Source organism: Ochotona curzoniae, unplaced genomic scaffold (assembly GCF_017591425.1).
Source record: "Ochotona curzoniae isolate NIBS_2020 unplaced genomic scaffold, NIBS_Ocur_1.0 scaffold_4701, whole genome shotgun sequence".
NCBI lineage: Eukaryota > Metazoa > Chordata > Mammalia > Lagomorpha > Ochotonidae > Ochotona > Ochotona curzoniae.
This window is the reverse complement of record NW_024467122.1, coordinates 7,120,816-7,146,769: the sequence shown is the minus strand read 5'-3', so window position 1 is coordinate 7,146,769 and position 25,954 is coordinate 7,120,816. Positions and strand designations below refer to the sequence as shown.

The window sequence follows — 25,954 nt, the reverse complement described above, 5'->3', positions numbered from 1 at the left end:
GCCCCAGACTCCCGTTTCTGCCCTGGAACAGTCATCCAAAATGTGGACCAAGTGGGTCCTTCCTGGAATCCTGCAGGCATGCCCTGGTTAACCCTCCATCTGTGACGGAGGGTTAGGCAAGCTAGAAAAGGTCAATTTTTAGAAATGTGTTGGAGTTGCTTCCGTTGTCAACAGTGACACAGGATAGAAAATTATTCATTTGCACGGTGACCTCAGCATCAGGGAAAGCGGGCGCTCGGGCCGTGTGTGCCTGAGTTCTTTTGCTTGCTGTGTTTGAGCGCCACACAAATTTTCCAGCTGTGGGTGGACTTCATGCATCACTTCTATTAAGTGACTAGGAAACACAAGCATAGGAGTGCTAAGTAAGAGAGGGGTAGCTCAAGGTGCCCTGGAGCCTGGCACAGGGCTGGCAGCAGGAAGCTGGGTCACAGCTCCGTTTTCCTTGTTGATACAAGAATTCAATTCTATTCTGTTCACTTTCCCTGGGTCCTCTACAAGCACACGACCCCGTGCTAGCCACAATCCTTCTGGAAACCCACGGAGGAGGCAAGGACTTGACCAGAAACCATCTGTAGCCAGATGTGGCCAAGCTCCCTATGCAGGCAGGCGGGTGGCCTGCACTCAGAATGGGATGTTCTGCACAGTCCTCTAAGTGAAGATTTCTCTTATGGGGCTCAAAGCACACGCGCAAACACACACAAATACACACACGAAACACAGCAAGCTGGCACACACAGAGGGGCAGGAAGGAAAACAGTCATAAAGCTGGAGACCAGCAAGACTTGTAGAAAACACTTCTCTTGGGGTCTGGAAGGCCGAATGTGAGGCCGCCAGTCCCTGGGGTGTGTGTGTGTGTGTTGGGGGGGGGGGGGTGATGGTAAGGGGAGGGGGGAGCGCTACTTGAAGCCTGTAAGACTTCCACAGAGCAGAGATTCCACAAGCTGTCAGAAATCAGCACAGCTAAGATCTAGTTTACAAATGGGGATACTTGAGACTCATGGTGTGTGGACCTGATGGTCAGTTGCCATTGGTGCCAAGCAGCTTGAGATCCCTGTGTGTCCGTAGGTCAGCCACCAGCTATGCAGAGTCTGTGCCACACCAGGAGTGGGAACCAGCAGAGACTTGATCCAGTGGGGATGCAGGAGCCTCTGCCTGGAGGACGCGTGGCCTCTGGCCCACCAGCTGTTGCCCTGACTAACCGATTCTTACTTTCACTTGGAAGCCATGATGGCTTCGCTGCGCCCCTCTCATGCTGAGACCCCATGCAATTGCCTTGGGATCTGAATTACCCGGAGCGGCCCAGCATTTCCAAACACCCTTGGCCCAGTTCAGGGCAGGGCTGAGTGGCTCACGGTCTCCATGACATCATTTACCGAGAACTTAATTGAGAGTAATTGTCTCTCGCCTGCCGGCGGAACATCTGCCCCACAGCTGCCGCGGCTCGGTTCAGTTGGGACATTGAAGTGAACGAAAGGGCATGAATATTTTATCATAGATTTATCCCTGCTGTAACTTTTTATAGGAAACTGCTGGTGGCTTTATTAGCCAGCAGTGGGAATACACACTGGCTCTCCGACGTGCTGGAGCCAGGATTTAGGGTGTACTCGTGGTGAGATCTGCTGGGGGAAGAAGTGAGGGGGAGGGGTAGTGCAGCTGAGTCCATGGGCTGGGGAGGAGTATTCGCACAGAGCCTTGACCATGCTGTAATATACTCGCCCCGGGTCTGAGCCAGCCAAGAAACTGGCCCTTCCCATCTGCAGGTCCCACGTTCAAGAACTCGACCCACCCTGGATCAGAACTGTCCAGGGGAAACTAAGTCAGCATTTTGTTTCCTTGTCATAATCTCCTAGACTACACAGCATCAGAGCTGCACCTGTCACATCTTGGGGAGTGTGGGATGGCCAGGTCTGTGATGCTCAGCCTGTGTGCGGGTTCCACTGGACAGAAGTGTGCACTTAGGCTGTGTGTGACTTCCATGCAGCTTACCTATGGCATCTGCAGGTGCCCTGGAACCAGTACCCTTCAGATACCAAACGTCAGCTGCACTACATGATGGCGAGTTGGCTGTGAGTGACCAGGTGTTACCTCGTGCTGGTGAGCAGTGAGCTCCTGGGAGTTGTTCACCCCACTCCACACAGTTGGGCCTGGGGAAGTCCAGGCTCAAGGTTAATGCAGAGTTAGCTGGTGAGCCTGAACAAGAGCCAAGCCTCTGCACTCCTGGGTGCCTCTGAGGCACAGCAGGGCAAGGAGTCAGAGGATCACTTAGACTACTTAGAGGGCTCTGAGGAAGGGGCGCCCTGGGGACTCAGGAGGGGGCTCCTGAGGGAGCAGACAAGGGGGATGTGTGCTGAGCAGTGGGCTGCCTTCTCCATGTAACAGCATTTCAGGCAAATCCACCAACTGGTCCCCCTTGCCTCACACTATCTCAACTATCATTTTCCTTAGTTCAGAGTCTTTTGTTTGCCAGCATGTGTTTCTGAAAGCAACCATGTTCCCAGGTGGAATGGTCGCAGGGTGGAAGGAGGCAGGTGTGTTGGCTGACTGACTGACTGTGTTTTGAGACTGGGTCTTGAATGCCAGATCTAGGGCGTGACCAAGAGTGGACATCCGGGAGCTACTGCAGATTATGGAGGAAGGAGCGTGACTGAAGCACAGCAGAAAGTGTGGATTATCTGGAAGGAAGAGGAGATGACAGGTGCACTGGCCAGTTGGGAGCCTGTGACAGGACCCAGGTGAGGGACAGTGAGATGTGGAGACGTGGGCAGATCTGAAGTCCCCTATGAGAACCGAGTTGCTTGGGCATGACAAGACATGCACTGCATGCTGACTCCCATGGCCTGGCCCTGGGGACAAGAACAATTTGTGCCCATGCACACACGCCCAGAAGCATGGGCATGGCAGGCTCCCCACTGCCCCTTTGTCAGTCCCTGGGTCTCACACTGCCCTGGCAGAGTGTCAGCCAGACCCTGCTTCACAGTGTCCGTGGGGCCAAGTGCCCCAGGGAGCTGGACCCAGGGCAGGGCAGGGCAGGCTGTGCTGCAAGGCCAGGGGAGAGAGTGGAGGCTGTGGAAGGCCAGGCACCTCAGCCATCCTGGAGGGGATGTGGCTGTGTCACACCTGTCACCCAAGCCAAGAGCTGCAATGGCAAATCCTGTTCCCCAAGCACCTTTGGTCATTGCACGCTGCCAAACGCCAGCCCCTGACAGAGGATTCGAGTGTCCAAGCACCTGCTGAGCCTGCATCATTCCTGCCTGGATGACCATCCCCCCAGGTAGTTTGTTTGCAGGCTCCCCAGGGCTGTGGCCTCTGCCATCCTCCAGGATCAGGGCCGTTAGTTGTAACCAGCAGCAGAGGTGGAGGCCCCTGGCTTTGAACAGAGAGCAGCAGGGTGGCGACTGTGGTAGCTGACGAGGGGCCTAGCCATCCCCCTGTGCTGCCAGGGTTGGGGTGGGGCAGGCAGAGCTGTGAAATCCTGGTTCTGGAAGCTTTTTGCAAGAAGCTGCTGGCAGCCTTGCCATTGTCCCTTAGAGCCCATGCCCAGGATAGCCCTGAAACCCTTCCCTCCCCCTGCCCCAGGAGCATTTTCTGGGGCTCATGTGCAATTCCCAGCATGCATCACTAAAGCAGGGCAGCAATTCTAGAAGCAAGACTGAAACCCGGCTTCCTCCTGATTTAAACATGTAGGCAGGTGCCCTGCAGCCTGGCCCTGGTGCTGCCCATGGTTCCAGCATGTTTAAATTAGGAGGAAGCCGGGTTTTAGTCTTGTTTTTCAAACTAGGGTATGAAGTGATCCTTGAGCACACAACCTCCATGATCTGGGGCCGGGCAGCCAGTCCTTAAACTGGCAGCTGTGTGCAGGCATCCAGGGCATCAGGTGTTCTCTGCAGCCAAGGTCAGTGAATGTGTGCCAGCCTGACTGCTGAAAGCTTCCGACAGGAATTTCCATGTTCAGAGAGGAGCCCATCTGCACATGGGGCCGAAGCTCCCAATGAAAACGTGCTGCTTCAAAAGTCAGAGTTAGAGAGAAGGAAAGCCAGGGCTCTTCCCTGTGCTGGTGCATTCCCCAGATGGCCACAACAGCCAAGGCTGGGCCAGACTGAAGCTGGCAGCCAGGAGCTTCCTCCAGGTCTTCCACACACCAGAGCCATCTTCTCCTTTTCCCAGGCCCTTAGCAGGAGGGGGATTGGAAGTGGAACAACTGGGACAGGATCCGACACCTATATGAAATGCCGGTATTACTGGCAGTGGCTTTACCCACGATGCCACAGTGCCAGTCATGACAAATTCATTCCTACTGTAGATCTTAGCAGCAACTTCAGTGAATGGTGTTTGTTTCCCTGTTGGGCAAGAACATTCTTTTTTTTCTTCAAGACAGTGGTACTTCCTGGCTTCCCCCTAGTAGTCCATGTTGCGTGTCTCCACTTCGTGCTTTGGGTCTCTCTCTCCTTTCAAAGACTTATTTATTTTTATTGGAAAAGCAGATTTACAGAGAGGAGGAGAGGCAGAGAGGAAGATCTTCCATTCACTGGTTCACTCCCCATATGGCCTTAACAGCCAGAGCTGAGCCGATCTGAAGCCAGGAGCCAGGAGCTGCTTTCGGGTCTCCTGTGCAGGTGCAGGCTGGATGGGATGGAATGGTGCAGAATTGCATTACACTGCTCAGAAGAGTGTAACGTTTAAAACTAATTTCTAGAATTTTCCATTTAATGTTTTAATGATTGAAATTGCAGAAACAAGAGCACAGACATGGAGGGACCACTGCCCTGTGTGTCGCCAGTCCCCAGCTCTGTAAGAATTCCGTCTCTGATCACAGCCAATGTGACGTTTCAGTTACTCTTTCAATGCTTCTGCTTTGGTGGGCATTAAGTGGTGCCTCGTAGATCACCCCATGGCCCTGGGCCTGTGTTCCTTGGCATGGTGTTCGGTGTGTGTCAGGTCTGGGTGTGTTGTACCTGGTCTCTGTGGCAGGTGCACGGAGAAGCACACCCAGCCCCTGTTTGCACATTTTGATGAACTTGGTGACTGCAGGGAAGGTCCCCGGCACAGAGGAGGCACTGGGCTGCTGCCAGCAGGTCCTTCCTTCCACCCACTCTGGGGGTGAGAAGGAAGTGGACCCTGGACTCCCTGAGCAGACCACTTGTCAGCTCAGCTTCTACCGGGGAGCAGCACCCCACACCGTGTCTCTGTCTCAAGTTGGATACAAAGGGCTTGCTCGTGTCTTCCTTTTAATTGAGATTCACTGGGATTAGCATCAGGTCAGAAGAAGGTGACACAGTGATGGCACTCTGTCCCTACCATTCCCATGTGCACAGCTCAAGGGTGTGGGGGACATGGCCCTTGCCTCCCACCTGCCTCTTTGCCTTCCTTCTTCCCCAGCTCAAACTCCACCCCCGCTGGGCAGCAGTTTCCCAGCCCGCAGACCCAGTGACCGCACTCTGCTTTCCATCTCTGTGGTAGCACAGGTGAGCGTGTGTCTCTGCAACTGGCTGTCCCCAGTGTCACCATGCTGCCACACATGTCAGAGCCACCTCCCCTCCCTGCCCTCCAGGATTTTATCCAGGCAGATGCAGCTTTTCAAGCCATTGAGGGGGTGGCAGGAACAGGTGGGCCTCCTGAGCCTCACTTGGCTTTTCCTCCCCATGTGTCCCACAAGTGGCCTTTGTGCAGGCCAGGATCACCACCCACATCCCACTGGAGCACCTACCTGGCTGTGTCGTTTAGTGACATTTGAGCATTTGTCAGGTGCCAAATGGGACCCTTATTCTACGTCTGGAGTCCTCATCTCCTGTCAGTTACAGCCACAGTCACGAGCAGTCACCTGCCACGTTCTGTGGCACAGTCAACTGGCAGCTTGCTCTGCACTTGCAGGTGCACCCCAGCCTCCTGTGGATCCAGCAAGCAGAGGGCCACTTGCTGGACTTTGGGGATGCACAGCTCTCAGCACCCTCCCATGTCTACCCAGAGACCCAGCCAGTAGGGAGCCATGATAGGGGTCCTACGTGTGGCTCCGCAAGGCATGGTCAGATGTGGCTTCAGGTGGAACTAAAGACTGCCAGGGCTGAGGGGGCAGAGCTGCGTGGCAACCCAAGCAGCTCAGACTGCACTGTCCGCTGGGGAACACCTGGGAACTGGCATGACATGAGGATGAGAGGCAGGGAGGGCTAAGTCTGTCACTCATCCAGGGACCAACAGCAGAGGGTGTGTCCTTCAGTGGCCCTCCAGGACATGGGCAGCCCTTTGGCCAGAGCCGCCCCCCCCCCGCCCCTTGGGGTGCACAGAGACCCAGATGGAAATCATGATCCTCTCCCAGCTGGGGGCAGGTGAGCTCTGAGAAGAGCTCTTCTATGCTGCCAACCCCAGCACAGGCTGGGGTCCTTGGTCAGGCGCTGTGCCAGTTAGCAAGAGATGTAGGAACAGCAGCCCCTGGCACACACCAGCATCAAGCCATGTGTGCAGTCCCCTGCATCATGTTACAGCAAAGCATAGGAGGAGGGAATCAGAACAGAATCAAGTCACCACATGCAGAGCTGCCAGCACATGTCACCCACACGTTAAGAGCCAAGCATGTCCATGACAGCGGGCAGACAGAGCCCCACTAGCTGCGGGACTGACCGTTGCAGACAGTGGCTCAACCTGGTGTAGCTGTGTTTGTGCAGACCACTGTCCACTCCAAGCTGTGGAGCCAGAGGCTGCTCCGGCTGCTCCACAGAGCCCACTGCAAAGCTTCCCGGTTCTGTTCCCCCAGCCGTTGGGGCAGGAAGGAATGGCCTTTCTCAGCAGTCCTCCGCTCACTGCCCTCCCTCTCTCTGAGCAGGTGGGTGGCAGGCCCGTGGAGCCCCTGCTCGGCCACCTGCGAGAAAGGCATCCAGCACCGGGAGGTGTCGTGCGTGTACCAGCTGCAGAATGGCACCCATGTCACCACGCGGCCCCTCTACTGCCCGGGCCCCCGGCCAGCGCCAGTGCAGAGCTGTGAAGGCCAAGATTGCCTGTCCATCTGGGAGGCGTCTGAGTGGTCACAGGTGAGTGCCTGGGCTTGCCTCAGGGGAAGGAGGCCAGTGGGCCTTGTCCTCAGGGCCCCAGAGTAAAGAGGGCCAAGCCAGGGCTTGGTGGGGGAAAGAAATGGGCTGTACAACCAGGGCTGGCGATTCAAGGGCCAGGGAGGTGGGAGAGTAAGGAAGGCAGGTGCTGAACTGGGGCAGGAGCAGTGACAGGCTTCTAGCTTCAAGACAGTCAGTCACACGGACCCTGGAATGTGCAGAGCACTCTTGGGGGCTGGGATGGGGAATTATGGAACAGTCCAGAAGCCTTGCCTCATGGGCAGGCAGGAGGCAGCCCTTGATTGAGCATGCTGGCTCTCCTGGTCCTAATCCTTCCTGCTCAGAAGCCCTGGGTGCCAAGTTGTTCGAAGCTGACCACTCACATCCATGGTCCCTGAGTCACCTGCAGGGTCAAAGCCATGCCCTCGCCTCTGTCCTTGGTCCTCCCAGCAACATCACAGCCACTGCCTGAGCTTGTGCTCCATCTGATGCCAAACAGCAGTGATCCATCCCAGGGCCCTCGGCTGGGTGCTGAACAGGGAGATCCGGGACACTGGGGGTTGATGCAGCAAGTTGCTGCCACTTATACCGAGGAGCTCTGTGAAGTCGAGTCCCTAGGCAGCCTGCTTTTATTTTGGAAAACTGAGTCCCACCTCAGGCTTGCCATCTGCCCAAGCCACTCATCTCCCTCCGAGTCAGGACTTTGCAAGGAGGCCCTACGCTGGCCAGTCACACAGGCCACCTCGGCTGGCCAGCCATGCCACCTGCCGTCATGGCCTCCCCGAGGTCCCAGGCAGGCTCTGTTTGGGCAGGAGGATGCTCATAGCCCAGCACCTGCGTCCTGTTGCCTCCTGACTGTGGTCACTGCTGCTTGTAAGCCCGGCACATCCTTTTCCCTGGAGCCCCACCTGGGAGATGAGCTGCCACAGGGAATAGCACGCTGTCCTTGTTACCCACATTGAAGCATCCCCCGGGGCACCTGTTGAGGACCTCCTCCTCCTCCCATCCAGGTCAGGGGCTTTATCACAGAACCTGGAGGCTCTCCCCACTCTAGCGGTGCCTCCTGCCCTCCTGGCAGGTGTACTGTATGCTGGCAGACCTGACTCTGACTGCTAACTTCCATGCACTAGTCTCACATGCACTAGGCTTTTCAGACTGAGGGCAGAGCACAGCACGGGCATCCTCTCCATGCCCCTGCCTGAGCCTGGCACAGCAGCACCTGCTGCTGGTGTTGATGGGCATGAGCTGGTTGCCCCTGGGGTGAACACCGTGCCATGTCTTACAGTGCTCCACCAGCTGTGGGAAAGGCACGCAGAAGCGTACGGTGACGTGCACCAACTCTCAGGGCAAATGTGATGCGTCCATGCAGCCCAGAGCCGAGGAGCCGTGCGAGGACTACTCCGGCTGCTACGAGTGGAAGACTGGGGACTGGTCCAAGGTGAGCAGAGCGCGCTGGCCTTCCTGTCCTGGCCCAGCAGTGACAGGGCACATGGCCCTTGCTATGAGGCCCCCATCCACCTGGCAAACGCACTGCCTAGCCCAGCGCTGCCCATGTATACCTCCTTTCTCTTCATTGCCCACTCCAGTGGCCTGGAAGCTTGCTGGCAGAGCCCACTTCATAGAGTGCATTGAGAAAACCAAATGCAGCCCAAAGATTCAGGCAAGGGCATGCAGCTCCATCCTGCCACGGGCTGGGCATCCCTGTCCATCTGTGTGTAGGAGGAGCCTCAGGCAAGGCAGACTGATAAAGGACATTTTGCAAACACTTGTTCCATTCACCCCAGGCACCTTGGCAAGGGACTGGAGGATTGACGGAGCAAAAGGGCCAGGGATGTGGGGTCCCAGAGCTAGGGACCCAGAACAAGGAGGCCAGTTCAGCTCCTTGCCGTCCCACCCTTCCCTGGCCATTCACTTGCCGCCTCTGAGTGACTGCTGTTCCCTAGGGATGGGCGTGTGTGTAAGAACTGGCAGTAGATCTACGGAGACTTTTCCACAAAAACTGTGTGACAGCCACGGCCTGCCCAGGCCTGCTTGTGTGTAGGGGCCCCCAAAGCAGAGCTGGCTGCGTTATGCCTGAATGGCCACAAAAAGTCAGGCGGATGTGGAAGGGGAAACACGGTGATGGATAGAATGACACTGAGCTGATGCCACATATCCAGGCATGAAGGGCACTGAAGCTGGCATCTCAGCTGGAGAATTAGAAGGGTCCTGGTGGCCACACCCTAGAGCAGCCTGCGCTGCCACTGACCCTGTGGCTGCAGGTGGCCCATGGCAGGAGGCAGAGTTAGGCACGGTCAGTTCCACTCTGGGCCCCATTTATCGGGCTGGACAGACACATGACACTCACTTCCTCTTTGTGGTGCAACCCCGTGCCTCGTGTCTCCTGTCCTTGCTGGCTGGGGCTGTCACCACTGTACACAGGTGGCAGCAGAGGCTCAGAACACTCTAGTGACTTGTCCACCCCTCTAGGGCAATGGTCAGGCCACATGGTGAGGAAAAGTTAGAAGGGTTCAAGAGGTGCAGGGCTGGTGCCTCTGAGCCCCAGGGTGCCCTCACCTGTTCATCAGCCAGCTGGGGCCCGGACTCCCCCAGCCAAACCATTGTGGATACTGTTGCTTCCTCAAGGGCTTTGGACTTGCTGGTGCAGGGAGCAGCATGGGGGCAACCGGTAACTAGGAACAGTGCAAGGCAGAGCTGCCTAAGAGCACCTGGAGGCCTCCGAGCGCCCAGCCCCCACCCCGTGCTTATAGGCGAGGATGGCATGACCCGTTCCACACTCCTCCAGGTGCACAGAGCCCACTGTGAAGGCTTCCAGGTGGGACGGGCTGGTCTGCCTGCTTTGCCTGGTCGTATCATGGTGAATGACACATCGTGGCTTTGCAAGGGGTAACAAGCATCGGGAGATCTCTGGGCCCATTTCTGCCACAGCTGGCTTGGCTATTTTTCCAGGGCTGGCATCTCTTGTGCCGGGTACAGCTGGGAGAGCAGGAGCCAGCTCTCCCTAGTCCCACTAGACAGGGTGTCCAACATGGCTCCATGTGGCACTACCATTTGCCCAGCTTTGCTCCCCCACACAGAGGACAGCTGCAGGGCCTGCTACCTGCATGTGTGCATGTGTGTGATACACATGTGATTGCCACAGTATGCCCATGAACGCGGTGCATTATATGCACGTGTGTGTGTGTGTTCCATGTGTACATGTGCATACCACATGCTTCCCTAGGAACCAATTAGCAAGTGTTGCACAGATGTCAAAGGAGGGGACTCTGGTCCTTTTGCGGCTGCCATCATCACTAGCGGGGTGCAGGCTAGGCTCCCCCTCAACAGGTGCAGCAATTTTCCCATCACCTCTGGGTGGATGGGAAAGCCCAGTTCTCAGTGGACCCCCTGTGTTTCCTGGGGGAAGAGGTCAGTGTGGGGAGACATCACAGGTGGTCCTGTTTGGATCTGCTCCAATCACCGTTACCTCTGCTCCCTGCTGCAGTGGCGCCTTGGTGGTGCTCATGGGCCCCGCTGCAGCAGCAAGGCTGTCCCCACAGGCCACTTGCCCACAGCCAACAGCAAAGCTCATGTCAGCAAGCAGGGGACAGAAGTGTAGGTGGAAGGTCAAGCTCCACCCAGGATCTGTGTACCCGTGAGAGGGTTTGTGGTGGTGGTGGTTAAAGATTTGTTTACTGGAAAGGCTGAGCGAGAGACAGAGACCTTCCATCCTGTGATTCACTCCCCAAATAGCTGCAACTGTCAGAAAACCACCAGGCCAAAGCCAGGAGCCAGGGACCCCATCCAGGCCTCCCACATAGGTGCCAGAGGCCATTAGCTGCTGCCTTCCCAGGAGCACTGCAGGCAGGTGGATCAGAGCTGGAAAAGCCAAGACTCGAACTGTCCCCCCACCACCACCAATATGGGGTGCTGGCATCCCAAGTGGAGGCTTCTCATGCCTAACCCTGTGCTTGGGTCTCTAGGGCCCAGTTGCTTGGTGAATGCGCATGGAAGTAGCAGGTGCATGAGCCATTGTGGCTGAGGGAGCTGCTTTCCCATGTGCAGTAGCAGGGAGCTGGATTGGAAGTGAAGCGGTCAGGACTCAAACCGGTGCCCATATAGGATGTCAGCGTTGCAGGCGGCAGCTTTACTCACTGTGCCACAGTAGTGGCCCCTGCTGAGCCTTTTGCTTATCAGAGGAGGGAACCAAGGCTTTTCCCCAGGGTCCCACAGCTGAAAGGTGGCAGGGCTGAGAGTCTCGCCCTGCCTCCAGCTCCTCACCCACCTGCCTGCACATGCCCAGTGACATCATAGGCTCCTGGTTTGCAACAAGCAGGAGCTAAACTGGAGGTTCCTTTCAACAACGATTTGTCAGTCACGGGCTTGCTAGCAGCTCAAGCATCACCCTGCTCTCAGGCCCCACCCGCTCAACACCTGCTCCGTGGTACCTTTCCATGTCCAAAACTCCCTCTCTAGTGTAACTGTTTTGTTTTGTTTTGTTTAGTATGTGACAGTTTTATAGGTACTGGGATTCCCATCACCCCTCCCATAACTTTCCTTCCATGGTGGATTCCTCCACCGTGTTGCGTGACCACAGTTCAAGTTCAGTTGAGATTCCTTCATTGCAAGCATATACCAAGCATAGAGACCCTCACCTTATTGCCCAGATAAGTTCAACGGCTTTTTGGAGGGACCTTCTCTGGTCTGAAGGTAGAGCCAACAGAGTAAAAACCCAATCAATCAAAAGCCCCAACACTGACATTTCCACAATTGAGGTGCATAACCGTTATAGGAGGGGTGTGCAGAGAAATCTTCGGTACCTTGGTGAGGAGTACTTGCTTTGTGTCCTACCTAGCAAAGTATGTGTGAGTCCATGCTGACCAAGCTTTCCTTGTTGTTCTCTGTTTATCTATTCTAATTTGTGTGTGTGTGTATGTGTGTGTTTGGAGGGGGGCTCTGGAGTAACCCTGACAGTCATTGCAGAGAGGGTGGAGACCCAACATTGGAACTAAGTGAGGACAAGAAAAAGCTTCTTTCCTTAGTCCTGAAGGAAGTTTACTGTTCTTTTGATTCCAAGGACCGCTCTGGGTTCCTGGCTGTTGTTCCCACATCCTTGGATCCCATGAGAAAGATTTCGGACTTCTTTCACCCCATGTAGTAGATCCAGGTCGGGAGGGGATGCCCTCTGAGTTTGCGGGCTCTGAAGGCATTCCAGTTCTCCGTGGTCTCTTTGGTAGTTGGGATGCAGTCCTTGGTGCCCGTACTGATAGTTCTTGGTGGGGATCCTGGAGTCTCCAGGTGTGGGATACAGGCCTCTTCCTGTCCTCCTGCTCCACTCTGGGTCCACCCCTGCTCTGTGCATATGTCCTCCTCTTAGTAGGTTGTCAGGATCGCTCTTGCTTCCCCCTGTATGTCTTTGTAGTTTAATGTGTGTAACTTTTTTTGCGGGGGTCGGGGGGAGCGTCAGGAGATGCTTTAGGGGAGCAGAGACCCTCTTCAGGTTGGAGTGAAACTGCAGCTCACAGCAGCTAGCAGCAAGCTTGGAGAGAGGCATGGCTGCACGCTTGCCTCGGGGCCAAAGTGGCCTCTAACTGCTCCTGCAGGATGAGCACTTTGCAGCTACAGGGAGGAGGGAGTAAAGTTTGATGATGCAAAAAAAAAGTTGAAATCTGTGTTTACCCTCAAGATGCTCCTGGGAAATGTGCATTACAAAAAATTATGCAAGGCTTTCAAAACTGTTGGCACCAGGAAACACTAACAGTTTCATTTTAAAGATAAAATTAAAAAAATGTTCCATCAACTGGTTGACTCCCCAAATGACCACAGTAGCTAGGGCCAGGCCATGCACCTGGGTCTCCCATGTAGGGGCAGGAGCCCCAGCACTGGTGCCATCTCCCACTGCTTTCTCCAGGCACATTAGAGGAAGCTGGACCGGAAGTGGAGCACCTAGGACACGAATCAGTGCCCATAAGGGGTATCTGTGTCATGGGGGTGCAGCTTAACCTGTGTGCTACAGTGCAGTCCCCTCCAGTTTTAATCCCATTTTAATACAAACCTTTTAAAGGTCTCCTGTTACCCTTTGCTAAAAGTGAGTTTCATCCATACCAAACAGTCATGAAAATAAGATATTATTGGGATAAACAGTATAATTGGGATTATATGCTACCCATTGCTTTGCCAGGAAGTAGGGCTTCAGTTTTATTTTAATGTGTGCATAAAACCCTTTGTAAGCATGGGTGGACCAGTCCCACAGCTACATATAATATGCAGCACACTGGGGCAGATGCTACGACCAGCCAGGTGAGCCACCACTTGGGATCCCACATTCCCATATTGGTGCAGGAACCAAGTCCTGACACCTGTATCCACCCAGCTTCCTGCTCATGCATGCTGGGAGGCAGATAAGGGTTCAGAAGCTGGGGTCCCTACCAGAGGAGGCATGAATGGAGTTCTGGGCTGCTGGCTTTGCCTGGCCCTTATCCAGCTGTTGTAGGCACATAGGAATCAGGCCAGTAACTGAAAATCTGTGTGTTTACTGTTTCAACTAAATGGGAGTATTTTAAAACTGTAGAACTTATCATATTCATATATAAACATGTATGGAAAGATATTAGGGTTTAGGAATACTGCTAGTTTCTTTCTCAAATATGTGATACAACTGAACTCTGAAATTGCCGCTTTAGTAGAGTGGGAACAAGTGGACATGCCTATACAGGTGGCATCTACTTCCCCAGCAGCATCCACCTTCGGTGAGGCACCAGGGCGGTGGGCAGAGGCTCACCGGTCACGGCCACCTACCTCGCGCCATGTAGGAGTGCAGTCCTATCCAGACGTTCCACACACGCCGTGGCTTCATGCTGTGCGGTGACTCGGTGTCCTGTGTTGAGGCTGCTCCATGCCATGTCAGGGTGACTGTCCCCTGTGTTCCAGTGACTCCATGGCAATGGGGAGATGTGTGCTGTGTCAGAGCTCCCTTGCACTATGTTGCATAATTTTGCTCTTGTGGGAAAAACTGCTGTGTTTAGGTGATTTACGCTGCGTTGGGGTGGTTTCTGCCATGTTGGGGTGATTTACAGCATGTTGGGGTACGCACTGTGTTGGTGGTGCGTGCCATTTTGGAGTGCTTCATGCCATGTCTGGGTGGTCTGCATCTTGTGAGAGGTCTTTCAGTTTAGAGGGCTCTCACATCCTGGCATGTGCTTGCTGTGACCTGCCACGTGGTGTGGCATGGCCCTGCACTGTGCTGCATGGGTCTGTGGGAATAAAGATGGTTTCTTTCCCAGGCTGTTCCTCCCCAACCTTGCCTTGGGATGGTGAGGTCTCCAGGAGAATCAAGTGTTGGAGGGGGCAAAGAATGGGGGTGAGTTTGTTCATTTCCCACCAGGGAAGCTCATGGGGTCTCCAGTGAGCCCTGCCTGGAGTATTGGTGGATTCCAGGCGCCAGCGCACTGCCCCCAACTAGGATAGGGCCTTTCTTCTTTTCTCTAGAAGGTGGCCCACTATTGGCCAAGAAAAGCTGCTGACTGAAGCCTATGCACCTTCTGACCCAGTGCCCCTGAGTGGACACTCAGCGGCCAGTGCTGCCCTGGGTACAAGGGCACAGGGCGGGTACTCGGCTTTAGCCCTAAGGCCAAGCACCTGGAGTCTATTAAGCAACCATGTCCAGTCCTCATCACAGGGTAAAAGCCCGCCAGGTAACTCTGTGTGGACCCTGGGCAACAGCTGAGCAGAGATCCTGCACCAGCCCCTCTCCATGGTCAAGGTATCAGTCTGTGGGCACCTTTTCCTGTGATGTCACCCCTCATTTTGCTGGGCCCCTTCTGCCGGAAGCACTGGGCTGGAGTCTTGTGTGGTGTCCAAGGGGTCCTCAGTGGCACCAGCTCTCTCTGATGCTTCTGCCCACAACACATAGCCAGATGTGAGGCAGGGCCCTGGAGCCTGCTCAGAACATCCCCCTCTCACCTTGATGTGTAAGATTCGTCTGAATGTCTGAGTTAGAGAGAGGGAGAGACTAGGTCTTTCAAACACTGGTTCACTGCCCCAATGGCCAGGACTGAGCCAGGAGCTTCTTCTGAGTTTCCCATGGGCAGAAGACCATCTTGGGCGATCTTCCACTGTTTCTCCCCGGCTGTCAGCTGGATGGATACCTGATGTCCTGGCCATTCATGGCCCACAGGAGCCAGGTGTTACACCTGAGGTCTTGTCCATATTGGGGTTTTTGCAGGGTTTCTGGGAGCCCTGTTGGTAAACTGGGCTGTGTGGGCACCATGGGCTGCGTGGATACCAGCTAGAGGCAGCACAGGCGGGGCTCTGGCTCCCAGAGTAGCAGAAGGGCCAAGATGCAGAGGGCTCAGGGTTGGGTTCCCAGCAGGTCCCTCCTCGGGGAGTTCACTAAGGGAGCGTGCCAGGAAATGGGAGGAGATAGTCCCCCTAGGGCTACTCCTTGGCACTTGGGACCCTGTGAGTAGATGGCCCGGGCAGCAAGGGCCCCAGAGTCTCCTTCTGCGCCAGGTATTACAGCATGGCTCTAGTATGCAGGAAAGGTGGGACTGTGTTTTCTTTACCCCACCCTCCAGGCTTGTGGGAAATTCAGCTGCAATCAGTCTGGGCTCCTCGCCATGCCCAGCACAGGGCAAGGCCCAAGGCTGGGGAGACCCCTGTAGGAAGCAGGCCCAGTCCCTCCTGGGGGTAGGGATCACCATGCCATCCTATTCAGTAGCTCAGGAATGGCAGGGCCCAGTATGTTCTGCTTGGCAGCGAAGCCAGAACTTCAGTGCCATCGTGGTGATTTGACAGTTCAGCCCTGACCACCCGCTGTCCTCAGATGACACTCAGCAGGAAGCGCTGGCCTCACGGGGGGGAGACTGGAAGCCACAACCAGGTGCTGGCGCATTACTGAGGAAGCTGCTTGTTCTGGTGGCCCCTTGACATGCTGCAGGGAGAAGGCTCCAGTCTCCCTCTGGTCTGAAGAACACTCTCGCCCAGCCCCACCCCCAGCTAGGAGCCCCACAGGTGCACTCCAGGGCAGGGAGACAGTGCAGAGCTGAACATTTGGGACAGACTCCTCCAGGGGGCAGTGCCCACATCCTGAGTGACTGCCACCCCAGCAAATGGGGCACAGGAGCTGGGCCCTACCCCCACCCAGCTCAGCCTGTCCCTGTCCCCACCAGTGCTCGTCGACCTGCGGGAAGGGCCTGCAGTCCCGCGTGGTGCAGTGCATGCACAAGGTCACCGGGCGCCATGGCAACGAGTGTACCGCCCTGACCAAGCCCGCCGCCTACAGCCAGTGCCACCAGGAGGTCTGCAATGACAAGATCAATGTGAACACCATCACCTCGCCCAGGCTCGGTGAGTGCCCCTATGGGTCCGGCCTCCCGGGGGTGCTGTGCCCCTGCTCCCCTTCCTGGGCCTTGTCACACAGACAAGCAACCTTCTAAAAGTAAGTTCATTGATTTGTGGCCCAAAACCATTTGAAAGCCCATGCAGAGCTTTGTCACCACGTGTTCTCTGACCTTCTGATGGTCTCCCATGAGTGTGGGTTTCAAGTTTTGCTCCAAATAGCATCATCTTTTCATCCTATTTTTTCCATGAACTTTGGGGCTTCCCCAACAACAAGCCCAACAGTCAGCTGTAGGGAGAGGGTCCTGAGGTAGGCTGTCTGCCTGCTGTCCCAGACCAGGTGCCTGAGCGGCCACGCGCCCCCAAGGGAGGATCTTAGTCCTGGCAGAGAGAGAGAGGAGTACGGTGTAGGCCAACGCCCCAGGAGCCTCGGGGGAGGGGTGACAGCTCAGTGCAGGGGGCCTGGCCCTTTAGCCACCCATGCTGTGGGTCAGTGGCAAAGGGGAGTGGAGCTGTCGCTTTCCTAAAGAGAAGTCCCCTGCCCTGTGGGCAGCATACCACCTGAAGGGAAGGCTTGGGGGTGGCTGTGTTTGGGGGAGGGGGCAGGCATCCTTCAGAGACTGCCCTTCTCATTGCCCAGACCAGCCTGCTGGGGCTCCTCTCGTGTTTTATGAATGCCCCTGGCAGCAGCATGTCCCCTCCACCCCTCGTGACAGTGAGCCCTACCCAGATGCAGAAGGTCCGTGTCACCCCGTTGCCCCGCTCCCCAGGAGGGGACAGCAGGACCACCGCATTCAGCCAAGCACTTGGGTCCCTGTAGCAGAAAGCAGCATCCTACAGGGTCCCTGCTAGGAGCATGGTGAGGGACAGGAGGCAGTCTGTGGGGCCACACCTGTGTGTGCATGGATCCGGACAGGCTCATGCCAACCACCCTCACCCCTAGATATACTCTCTCCCCTTTGCCCCCATCAGCTGCCCTGACCTACAAGTGCACCCGTGACCAGTGGGCAGTGTACTGCCGGGTCATCCGAGACAAGAACCTCTGTCAGGACATGCGGTGGTACCAGCGCTGCTGCCAGACCTGCAGGGACTTCTACGCCAGCAAGATGCACCCGCTGCTGCCCCCGAGCACCTGACGCTGGGCGCAGCCAACTGTGAGCGTGTGCCCACTGACACCCGGCACCGCAGGTGGGAAGGGGGCCTGCCCGCAGAGCCCGCCAAGGTTGCCCCAAGTGCGTAGAACTTGACAGTGGACTTGACGTTTGCCATTAGTGCTTAATATATTGTGAACAGCCACTGGATGGCTTTCTGTGATAGGGGAGGAAGTAGGCACAGGTTGCCCCAGACTAGTGGTGACATTCCCTGTCCCTCTGGAGGGCTGCCTCCCACGGGCAGGCAGCTGTCAGTGGAGCAAAAGCATCTCACGCTTCTGTCCAGGCTGTCTCAGGATTGTCGGTCCCCGGTGCTTGAAGTACCCAGGACAATGTCTTCAAACACTAGGTGTTTCACTGCAGGCAGGCAGGGACCTTGTCCACATGGCTCCAGCGAGACCTGGAAGCCACCTGCCTTCCCCCTCCACACCGAACCAGGCCCTATTCTCTCTGCTTTGCTCTGGGCCTCACCCGTGACAGCAGCAGGAGGCGTCCCCTTCTGCCAGCACGCAGGGATGTGGAAGAACCTTGACCTGGAGGTGTTGTGGGCCACATGTTAATTGTGAACGTAAAGGTGAGCTGGGATATCCCATACCCTCTCCACCTCCTGGGGTGCCCCCTCTAACCAGCCATGGCAGAGCTTTACACCTTTTGGATAATACGTTGCCTCCCAGTAGCTCCCCACTGAACCTTCACTTACACTTTTAATCACATGCGTCACCCAGGCCTGGGTTGTGCAAGGGAGCTGTTCTGTCCCATCCTGGAGTGGACCCCCTTCTGAGACAGCTTGGAGTGGAGGTGCAGACCCGAGCCCACTCCACCCTGAGCCCAGCCTTGGGGCACTCACTGTTGTCATGTCACTAGCGGCCCACCTCCGTGAGGGTGTGGGGGTGGGCAGGGCTGATACTGACACAGGAAGATCTGCTGCCCACACCCTGCCATTGCCAGAGCTCTGTCCCTTGGCAGAAGCCCAAGAAATGGCCAGGCTAGCTGGAGAGGGGTGGGCAGAGTGGGGCTGACTGCCCCTCGGAAGGCTAGGAGCAGGGTGGTCCCCCGCTCCAAACTGAGGTGCTTTCTTTCTGGGTGCTTGTATCGTGGGACTCCACCCCAGGAGCCCACCTTCCCCTGCTGGTTCCACATGGGCTCCTCCGAGGCTTCATTGCCAGGTGCTCCCTGGCTTACTGGTGCTGTCTCTTTGACATTAGCTGACGTGGAAAGAGAAGGAAGCAAGCAGGCCCCTGGCTCTCTGCCTTCCCAGTCCCATCAGCTGGGCCAGATTTTGCTGCATGGGTCTCTGCCTGCTAGAGGGAGGGGTGGCCACTGCACCTCCCCAGCCCTGTTTCCATGAAACTCTCCCACTCGGGGTAGTGGGGGGACTGGGGTTCAGTTTTCCCCAATCTCCCACTCAGGCTGTTGCTTCCCCTTTGGAGCCAGGGAACCCACAGCCATACTGCCTGTTGCCTTGCACGTGCCCAGGTGGCCACTGCCCGGGGCAGCCCAGCTCTAAGCACTGCACTCCCCACGCAGGTGCGGCAGGCACACTGTGACTTCCAAGTCCACACCTTGCGGACACACCCAGCTCACACAGTCACTGCCAAGAGCCCCAGCCTGCTTCTGGACACGGCCCCAGCCATGACTGACGGTCCTGTCCCCTGTGCATGGGGACACCGTGGTGCCAGTGGTAATGCTTCCGTTAGCTCGCCACATCCTGTACTGTCAGTCAAGTACTGTACCTTTGCGGAGCCTCGCAACTTTCGGTGCTGTTTTTACTGGTGCGAAAGGAAGCCCTCTCAGGCCACAGGAGCCCCTGCGAGGGCCTCTCTGCAGAGTCAGCTGTATGTATTTTCCCTTAGTTAACTTCCATTATGTACTGTAGCCGGGGCATTGCGTTTTACTTTTGTGGTGCTGGTTTGAAAAGGAAAAAAAAAAAGACAAACATTGGACACCATTATACAAGACAAATTAATCATTGCATTGGAAGCAAGTTGAGTACGTGTAATAAAATGTTTTTCCACAACAGTTTGAAGCTGTCTGAAGTCACAGACGAAAGCCAGTCCTCCTAGCCAGGCGGAGCAGGAGGGTGGGGGTAGGATAAGGGCAGCAGCCACGTCCCTCCCTGCTGCCTGGCTGGCCAGGCTTGGCGGCCACCAGCCCAGCCATGACCATGAGCCCGAGCAGCTACTAACAAATCATTCTGCCCCAGGGCCATGTGTGCCAGCAAAAGCCTAGACAGGTGGGGACATGGAGGTCTGGCAGCTGTGCATGGGACAGAGAGCTCTGACCATCTTGTGGCCCATGCTCTGGGGGTGGGGAGAGTGGCTGTGTGGACTGAGGGCCTGGCCATGCCACAATGAGCACCTGCTCCCTCAGTGGGGTCCCATCCTTAACCATGCCCTGCCTGCCCCTAGGGCCTTGTAGACAGCCCTGCCAGTCCCTCTCCTCCACTGGGGGGAGGGTGTGGGAAGGCAGGCCCTGTCCCATTCCAGGACTGCGGCTGCCAGCGGGACGCTGCAATCGTGTGACCTCCACCTAATGTGGGAGAGGATGTCTGGGTTTGGAGGGGAAGGGAGAAATCTGTCCCATCTCCCTGAACTGGGACAAAGAGTTTCCAACCCAAGAGTGGAAGGGCCACCTCCTGTTATAGGTGGAACAGCCCCTGGGTACCCCACACACTGCCACAGCCACACCCATCTGTGGCACCAGCTCAGCTCATCCACCTCCAGACCCCAAAACAGCCTGCTTCTTCTGGACTATTCTGATCCCTACCACCACCAGATGGCATGGAATCTCCCAACACTGCTTCCAGGTACTGTGGTCCTCGTCTCCCTCTCCGGCGTGTTAGATAACATAGGGTGTCCATCAGCAAGCCCTGGGTGGGGAACCATGATAGACCGGCCTCTTCCTAGAAGAGACAAGAGGACAAAAGAACAAAGCATGAGGGACTAGCAACAAAGCACCTGCCCAGGAGCCACCCCTCACCCAGCCCTCACTTAACCCCTGTGGGTCCCTCACTCTGCTACCCAGCCTCAACCCATCCTGATGGCATAGCACTGGCTTCCAGGCCCTGGCTGCACAGATACCAGTCTATGCATGTCCTCTCCTCCCAATGTCTGTAATGCCACTCTGCCCTATTCTTGTCCTCACCCTAGTCTTTGCTCCCCTTGTCCACAGCTCAGTGTGCCAGGGCAGGTGCCCCCCCACAGCCCCACTCCCGATCCCAACACCACACCCTTGGTCAGGTGCCTGGTACAGGGGCCAACATGCTGCGGAGGTGTCCAGCTTCCTGCCAGCTGGCCTGCTCGGAGGCAGCAGCTGATGGCTCAAGCCCGTGGGTGCCTTGCTGCCTGTATGGGACACCTGGGTTGCATTCCAAGGCTCCTGGCTTCGACCTGGCTCAGCCTCAGCTGTTGCAGGCATTTCCGCGAGTGAACCAGTAGCATCACACTCTCGCTCACTTGCTGTCTGCCTGGTGTCGTGATGCAGCAGGCTCAGCCTCTGCCTGAGGCTCCAGCATCCCACATGGAAGCAGTTCATCTCTCAGCTGCTCCATTTTTGATGAAGCATCCACATGGGAGACCAAGAAGAAGTCCTGGCTCCCAGCTTCGGATTAGCTTAGCTCCGACCATTGTGGCCTTTTGGATAGTAAACCAGCGGATAGAAGATATTTGTCTCTGTTCTTCTATCTCTGTAATTCTGCTTTTCAAAATAAAAATATCAGAACAATTAAACACAGTCATCTCCCAAACCATCTTCCAAATCAGTTCCTCTGGCGGCTGCGTTTCCCTCCACATTCACATGTGGTGCCTGCATGTGCAAAATCATCACTGAGAAACTCCAAGGTCACCCCTGTGAGCCGTCCCGGGTCTGCAGTTTGGGCAAGGGGCTGGGTCACCCCTGTGAGCCGTCCCGGGTCTGCAGTTTGGGCAAGGGGCTGGGTCACCCCTGTGAGCCGTCCCAGGTCTGCAGTTTGGGCAAGGGACTGGGTCACCCCTGTGAGCCGTCCTGGGTCTGCAGTTTGGGCAAGGGGCTGGGCAGGAATGGCTCACCTCTGGTGGGGTGGTTCAGAGGGTAAGTAGAGCCGGCAGCTCTCCCAGGGCTCCTGTGTTCACACAGCGGCAGCTCATGCCAGCAGTGGCATTGGTGGGACACCAACATGGGGTTCCTTTAGAGCTGGCTGACTCTCTTGCAACTGGTAGGTGTCTCCAGAGGCAAGAGCCCCAAGTGTGGCCAGGTGGACGCTCGTGACAGCTGCTCATTTGCAGATGCTTCCCTTCCGCCATATCCAAACAGGGTATTCATTGAGGTGCACCCTAGTGGAATTGAGAGACACGGAAGTCCACCTCTTATGGGGGTGCAGCAAGGTTCTGGAAGAGCAGATGAGATGAAATAGTATTGGAGCTATTTTTAGAAGAGTCAGAGAGAAAACCAACAGGGTTTTCAAAGAAACAAAATGAAGCTTGGTTTGCAGCATTTGGCTGGGTAGATGTGAAATATCGCATAGCAGCACAAAGGGTTAACGTCATGCGATCATCTGTCACTGCAGAAAAGATGTGTGATAAGATTCAGCATCCCTCCACAGTCCAAGCCCACCCCAGCCTGGACCAGAGTGAGCACACCTCCCAGACGAGGAAGGTTACCCGTCAACATCGTGCTGAACAGGAGCAAAGCCGAACGCATTCTCCCCGAGATCAGAGTGAGAAGGATGTCCACTCTGTTGCAGTTTTAAAGACCCTAGCCAGAGCCTCAGCAAGAGGAAGAGAAGCAAAGGCATAGGAACAGGAAGTAGGGAGTCACATGACCCATTGCAGACGATGGGATTCTATATACAGAAAAGCCTGGAGATTCCAGTAAACAACATTTTGAGCTGACAAACCAGCTTGGCAAAGTTGCAGAATGCAAAATCAACACAAATCAGCAGTATGTTTATATAACAGTAAAAAATTTTTGCTGAGGGTGTGATAGCCTAGCAGCTAAAGTCCTCACCTTACACATGCCAGGATCCCATATGGATGCCAGTTCTAGTCCCAGTGGCCCCACTTCCCATCCAGCTCCCTGCTTGTGGCCTAGGAAAGCAGTCTAGGATGGTCCATGGCCTTGGGACACTGCACCCACATGGGAGACCCAGAAGAGATCCTGGCTTCAGATTGGCACTGCTCAGGCCATTGCGGCTGCTTGGGGAGTAAATTAATGGACAGAAGATCTTCCTCTCTGTATAGCTTACTTTCCAATAAAAATTAAAAATAAATTTTAAAAACTTGCTAGAAAATAAAGGAAGGCAATCTATCAAATATATTATTAAATATCTATTATGAAAAAAATTAATGCTTAAAAATACATTTAACCAAGAAGGCAGGAGACCTCTGCGATGAAAACTGAAAAACACCGATGAAAGAAATCAGAATAGTGTGTGTGTGCGCGCACACACACACACACACACACACACACACACACACACACGATAGGTCTCCCACATTCACAGATGCAAAGAATCCAGTTAAGCTGTCCTTATTCCCTAAAGCAGTTTACAGAGTCAGGGCCGTCTCCATCCAGATGCCAAGGGCACTCACCACTGAACTAGCAATACACAATATTAAGTTTATATTGAAGCAAAAAATGAAGGGCCAGAGCCACTAAGAACCAAAGAACAAAGCTGGAGATATCTGATTTCAGTACATCTTTCTGAACTGTAGTTACTAAAATAGCATGGTACTGCAGGGACGCACAGAGCAGCAGGTCCATGCCATCCACAGCCCTTGGACCCCAACAGAGGCACCAAAACATACGCTGGAAGGAGGACATGGTAATGGAGAAACTGCAGAGCCATGGGCAGGACACTCAAGCCTGGCAACCCTCCCTCAGCACGCCTCACCTCCCTCCCACAGGCAGCTCAAAATGGATGATAGCGAAAGGCCTGAATGCAGGAATCAACTAGAAGAAAATAGGAAAGCATATCGGAAGAGGGAAAAGATCTGGGGTTGGTAAGATGACAGGCAACAAAAGCCAAGATAGACAAAGAGAATTACGAAGTTTCTAGCAATGAAACCAGTCAAAAGTGAAGAAACAACCCAGCACAATGGAAGGAGATATTTGCCAAATAGTCACCTGACATAGGATTAGTATCCATAATATAGAGAAGTCATAAAACTTTAAAAATAGGATCCCAGTAAAAGTAAAAATCCCAAGTAACCTACACTGACATTTCTAAGAAATATTTAAGGCTGGAATAATATGAGGAAATGCCCAATGTCATTGGCCATCAGAGACATGGAACTCAAAAGGATATATTTCATTGCCGCCCCAATTAGATGGTTACTATTAGCAAGACAAAGAACAGCCAGTGAGAGAGAGGATGTGGAGAAAAGAGAACTCTCGTACAAGACAGACTAGCACAGCTCTTATGGGGAGCAGTAGGGGGACCCCTCAGACACTAGGCATAGATGTGCCATGATAGGTACACCTCCAGGGGGTCCATCCGTGGATGGAGGACAAAGAAAACTGGCCTATAGGTATACCCGATGGGACGCTGCTCAGCCAGAAAATAGAACAAAAAGCCATCATGTGCAGCAACTGGAGGACACCACGTTAAATGAAATGGGCCGGACGTAGAAAGCCCAATACTGCGTGCCCCAGCTCCCACCTAGCAGCTGTAAAAAGTCCACCTGAATGGAGAAGGGTGACCAGCAGAGACTGGGGAGGGGACGAGGAGACCGAGAGGGAAAAGACAAATCCTAGTGTTCCACAGCCACGGCACAACTCAGTCACAGAAACCTCTGGTGCACTCCATGACACAGGGAGCCCCGAGGCTCTGGACACGTGACAATGAAATGGAAATGCCAGCTACACCAGTCTGAACAGTAGAGACAAAGAACATGTTGAAATATCACACTATACCCCTTACATGTATGCAATTATTACATGCTTAAAAATACTGGAGACTGGGGACTTTAAAAAGAGAAGGTGGGAATTTGGCGTAGCACCTGCAGTGAGTCTGGGTCCCAGCTTATCACTCTAGCCTCCTGCTCATGAGAACACTGGTGACAACTTGAACAGATGATGGTTCGAGCAGGTGGGGCCCTGCCACCAGTGTGAGCCCTGCATGGAGTTCTGCCTGCTGCCTTCAGCCCGGCCCAGCCCATGCTGCTGTGAGCATTGGAGGAGGGAACCAGCGGATGGGAGATCTCTTTTGCATGTTTAGGTTCTAACACATAAGATAAAAACTTCTTTAAAAATAATGAATTGGGCCCGGCGTGATGGCGCAGTGGTTAAGGTCCTCGCCTTGCACGCCCGGGATCCCATATGGGCGCCGGTTCTGGTCCCGGTGGCCCCTCTTCCCGTCCAGCTCCCTGCCTGTGGCCTGGGAAAGCAGTCAAGGGCGGCCCAAGGCTTTGGGACCCTGCACCCGCACGGGAGACCCGGAGGAGGCTCCTGGCTTCGGATTGGCATAGCATCGACCGTTGCGGCTCACTTGGGGAGTGAATCATCGGATGGAAGATCTTCCTCTCTGTCTCTCCTCTCTGTATATCCGCCTTTCCAATAAAAAAAATAAAATAAATCTTTAAAAAAAAATAATGAATTACAGGACCCAGTTGCAGTAGCCTACTGGCTAAATTGTTCGCCTTTCATGCTCCGGGATCCCATATGGGCACCAGTTCATGTCCCAGATTCTCTACTTCCCATCCAGCTCCCTGCTTATGGCCTGGGAAAGTAGTAGAGGATGGGCCAAAGTCTTGGGACCCTGCACCCATATGGGAGACCCAGAGGAAGCTCCTAGCTCCTGGCTTCAGATTGGTTCAGCTCCAGACGTTGCAGCTACTTGGGGAGTGAACCAGTAGACAAAGATCTTTCTCTCTGTATCTCCTTGTCTCTCTCTGTAAATCTTTCCCATAAAAATAAATAAATCTTTTTTAAAAATAAAGAGTTATTTAGCTCAGAAGTTTCCAGGTTAAAAAGTGCAACAGCAGGTGGCTCCTCAGCTCAGCTGTAGCACATCATGGCACAGAAAGAGGGTCACCTCACTTGGTGGCAGCCCACTCTCATGAGAACTCAGTTGCTCGACCCAGCCCTGCTGAGGGCAGCACCCCCAGTGACCCACCCCCTCCCACCAGGCTCTCTGCAACCCTGCTGGGAACCAAGCTCTTTATGACATGAACCCTTGAAGGGACCAACCATGTCCAAGCCACATCACCTGGCTGAACCAACCCCAGGTGCCACACTCCCCTATTAGGAGCCTAGCCTGTAGCCAACGTTTTGAGCTAGAGGAGAATACATACTTCTCTCCATGGTCATGACCCTTAAAGCCTGCCTCAATCCTTAGCTTTCCCTGGCTGTGGCTTAATCTAGTTTTACCCCACCAAAGAAACTATGGGACTTTGATTTTCATTGGGGGTGTGGGGGGTGAGCCCTACAGCCATTACATTGCCTTAGTGCAGCTACTCCCCCACATTGTGC

The 25,954-nt window shown here is 54.8% G+C and overlaps 1 protein-coding gene across 3 annotated transcripts in view; it reads left to right on the top strand.

Moving 5' to 3' along the window:
* The window catches only part of ADAMTS17 (ADAM metallopeptidase with thrombospondin type 1 motif 17), a 206,764-nt gene extending 189,272 nt beyond the window's left edge, over window positions 1–17,492 (top strand). For 2 of the 3 annotated variants that reach the window (XM_040969712.1, XM_040969714.1), the window contains 4 exons: window positions 6,815–7,019; window positions 8,323–8,475; window positions 16,187–16,364; window positions 17,328–17,491. In XM_040969712.1, coding sequence (XP_040825646.1) covers window positions 6,815–7,019; window positions 8,323–8,475; window positions 16,187–16,364; window positions 17,328–17,491 — 700 coding nt within the window. Of the gene's footprint in view, window positions 1–6,814; window positions 7,020–8,322; window positions 8,476–16,186; window positions 16,365–17,327 lie in introns of all 3 variants that reach the window. The other variant, XM_040969713.1, reaches the window with a different exon arrangement.
* Window positions 17,493–25,954: the final 8,462 nt, after the last annotated feature.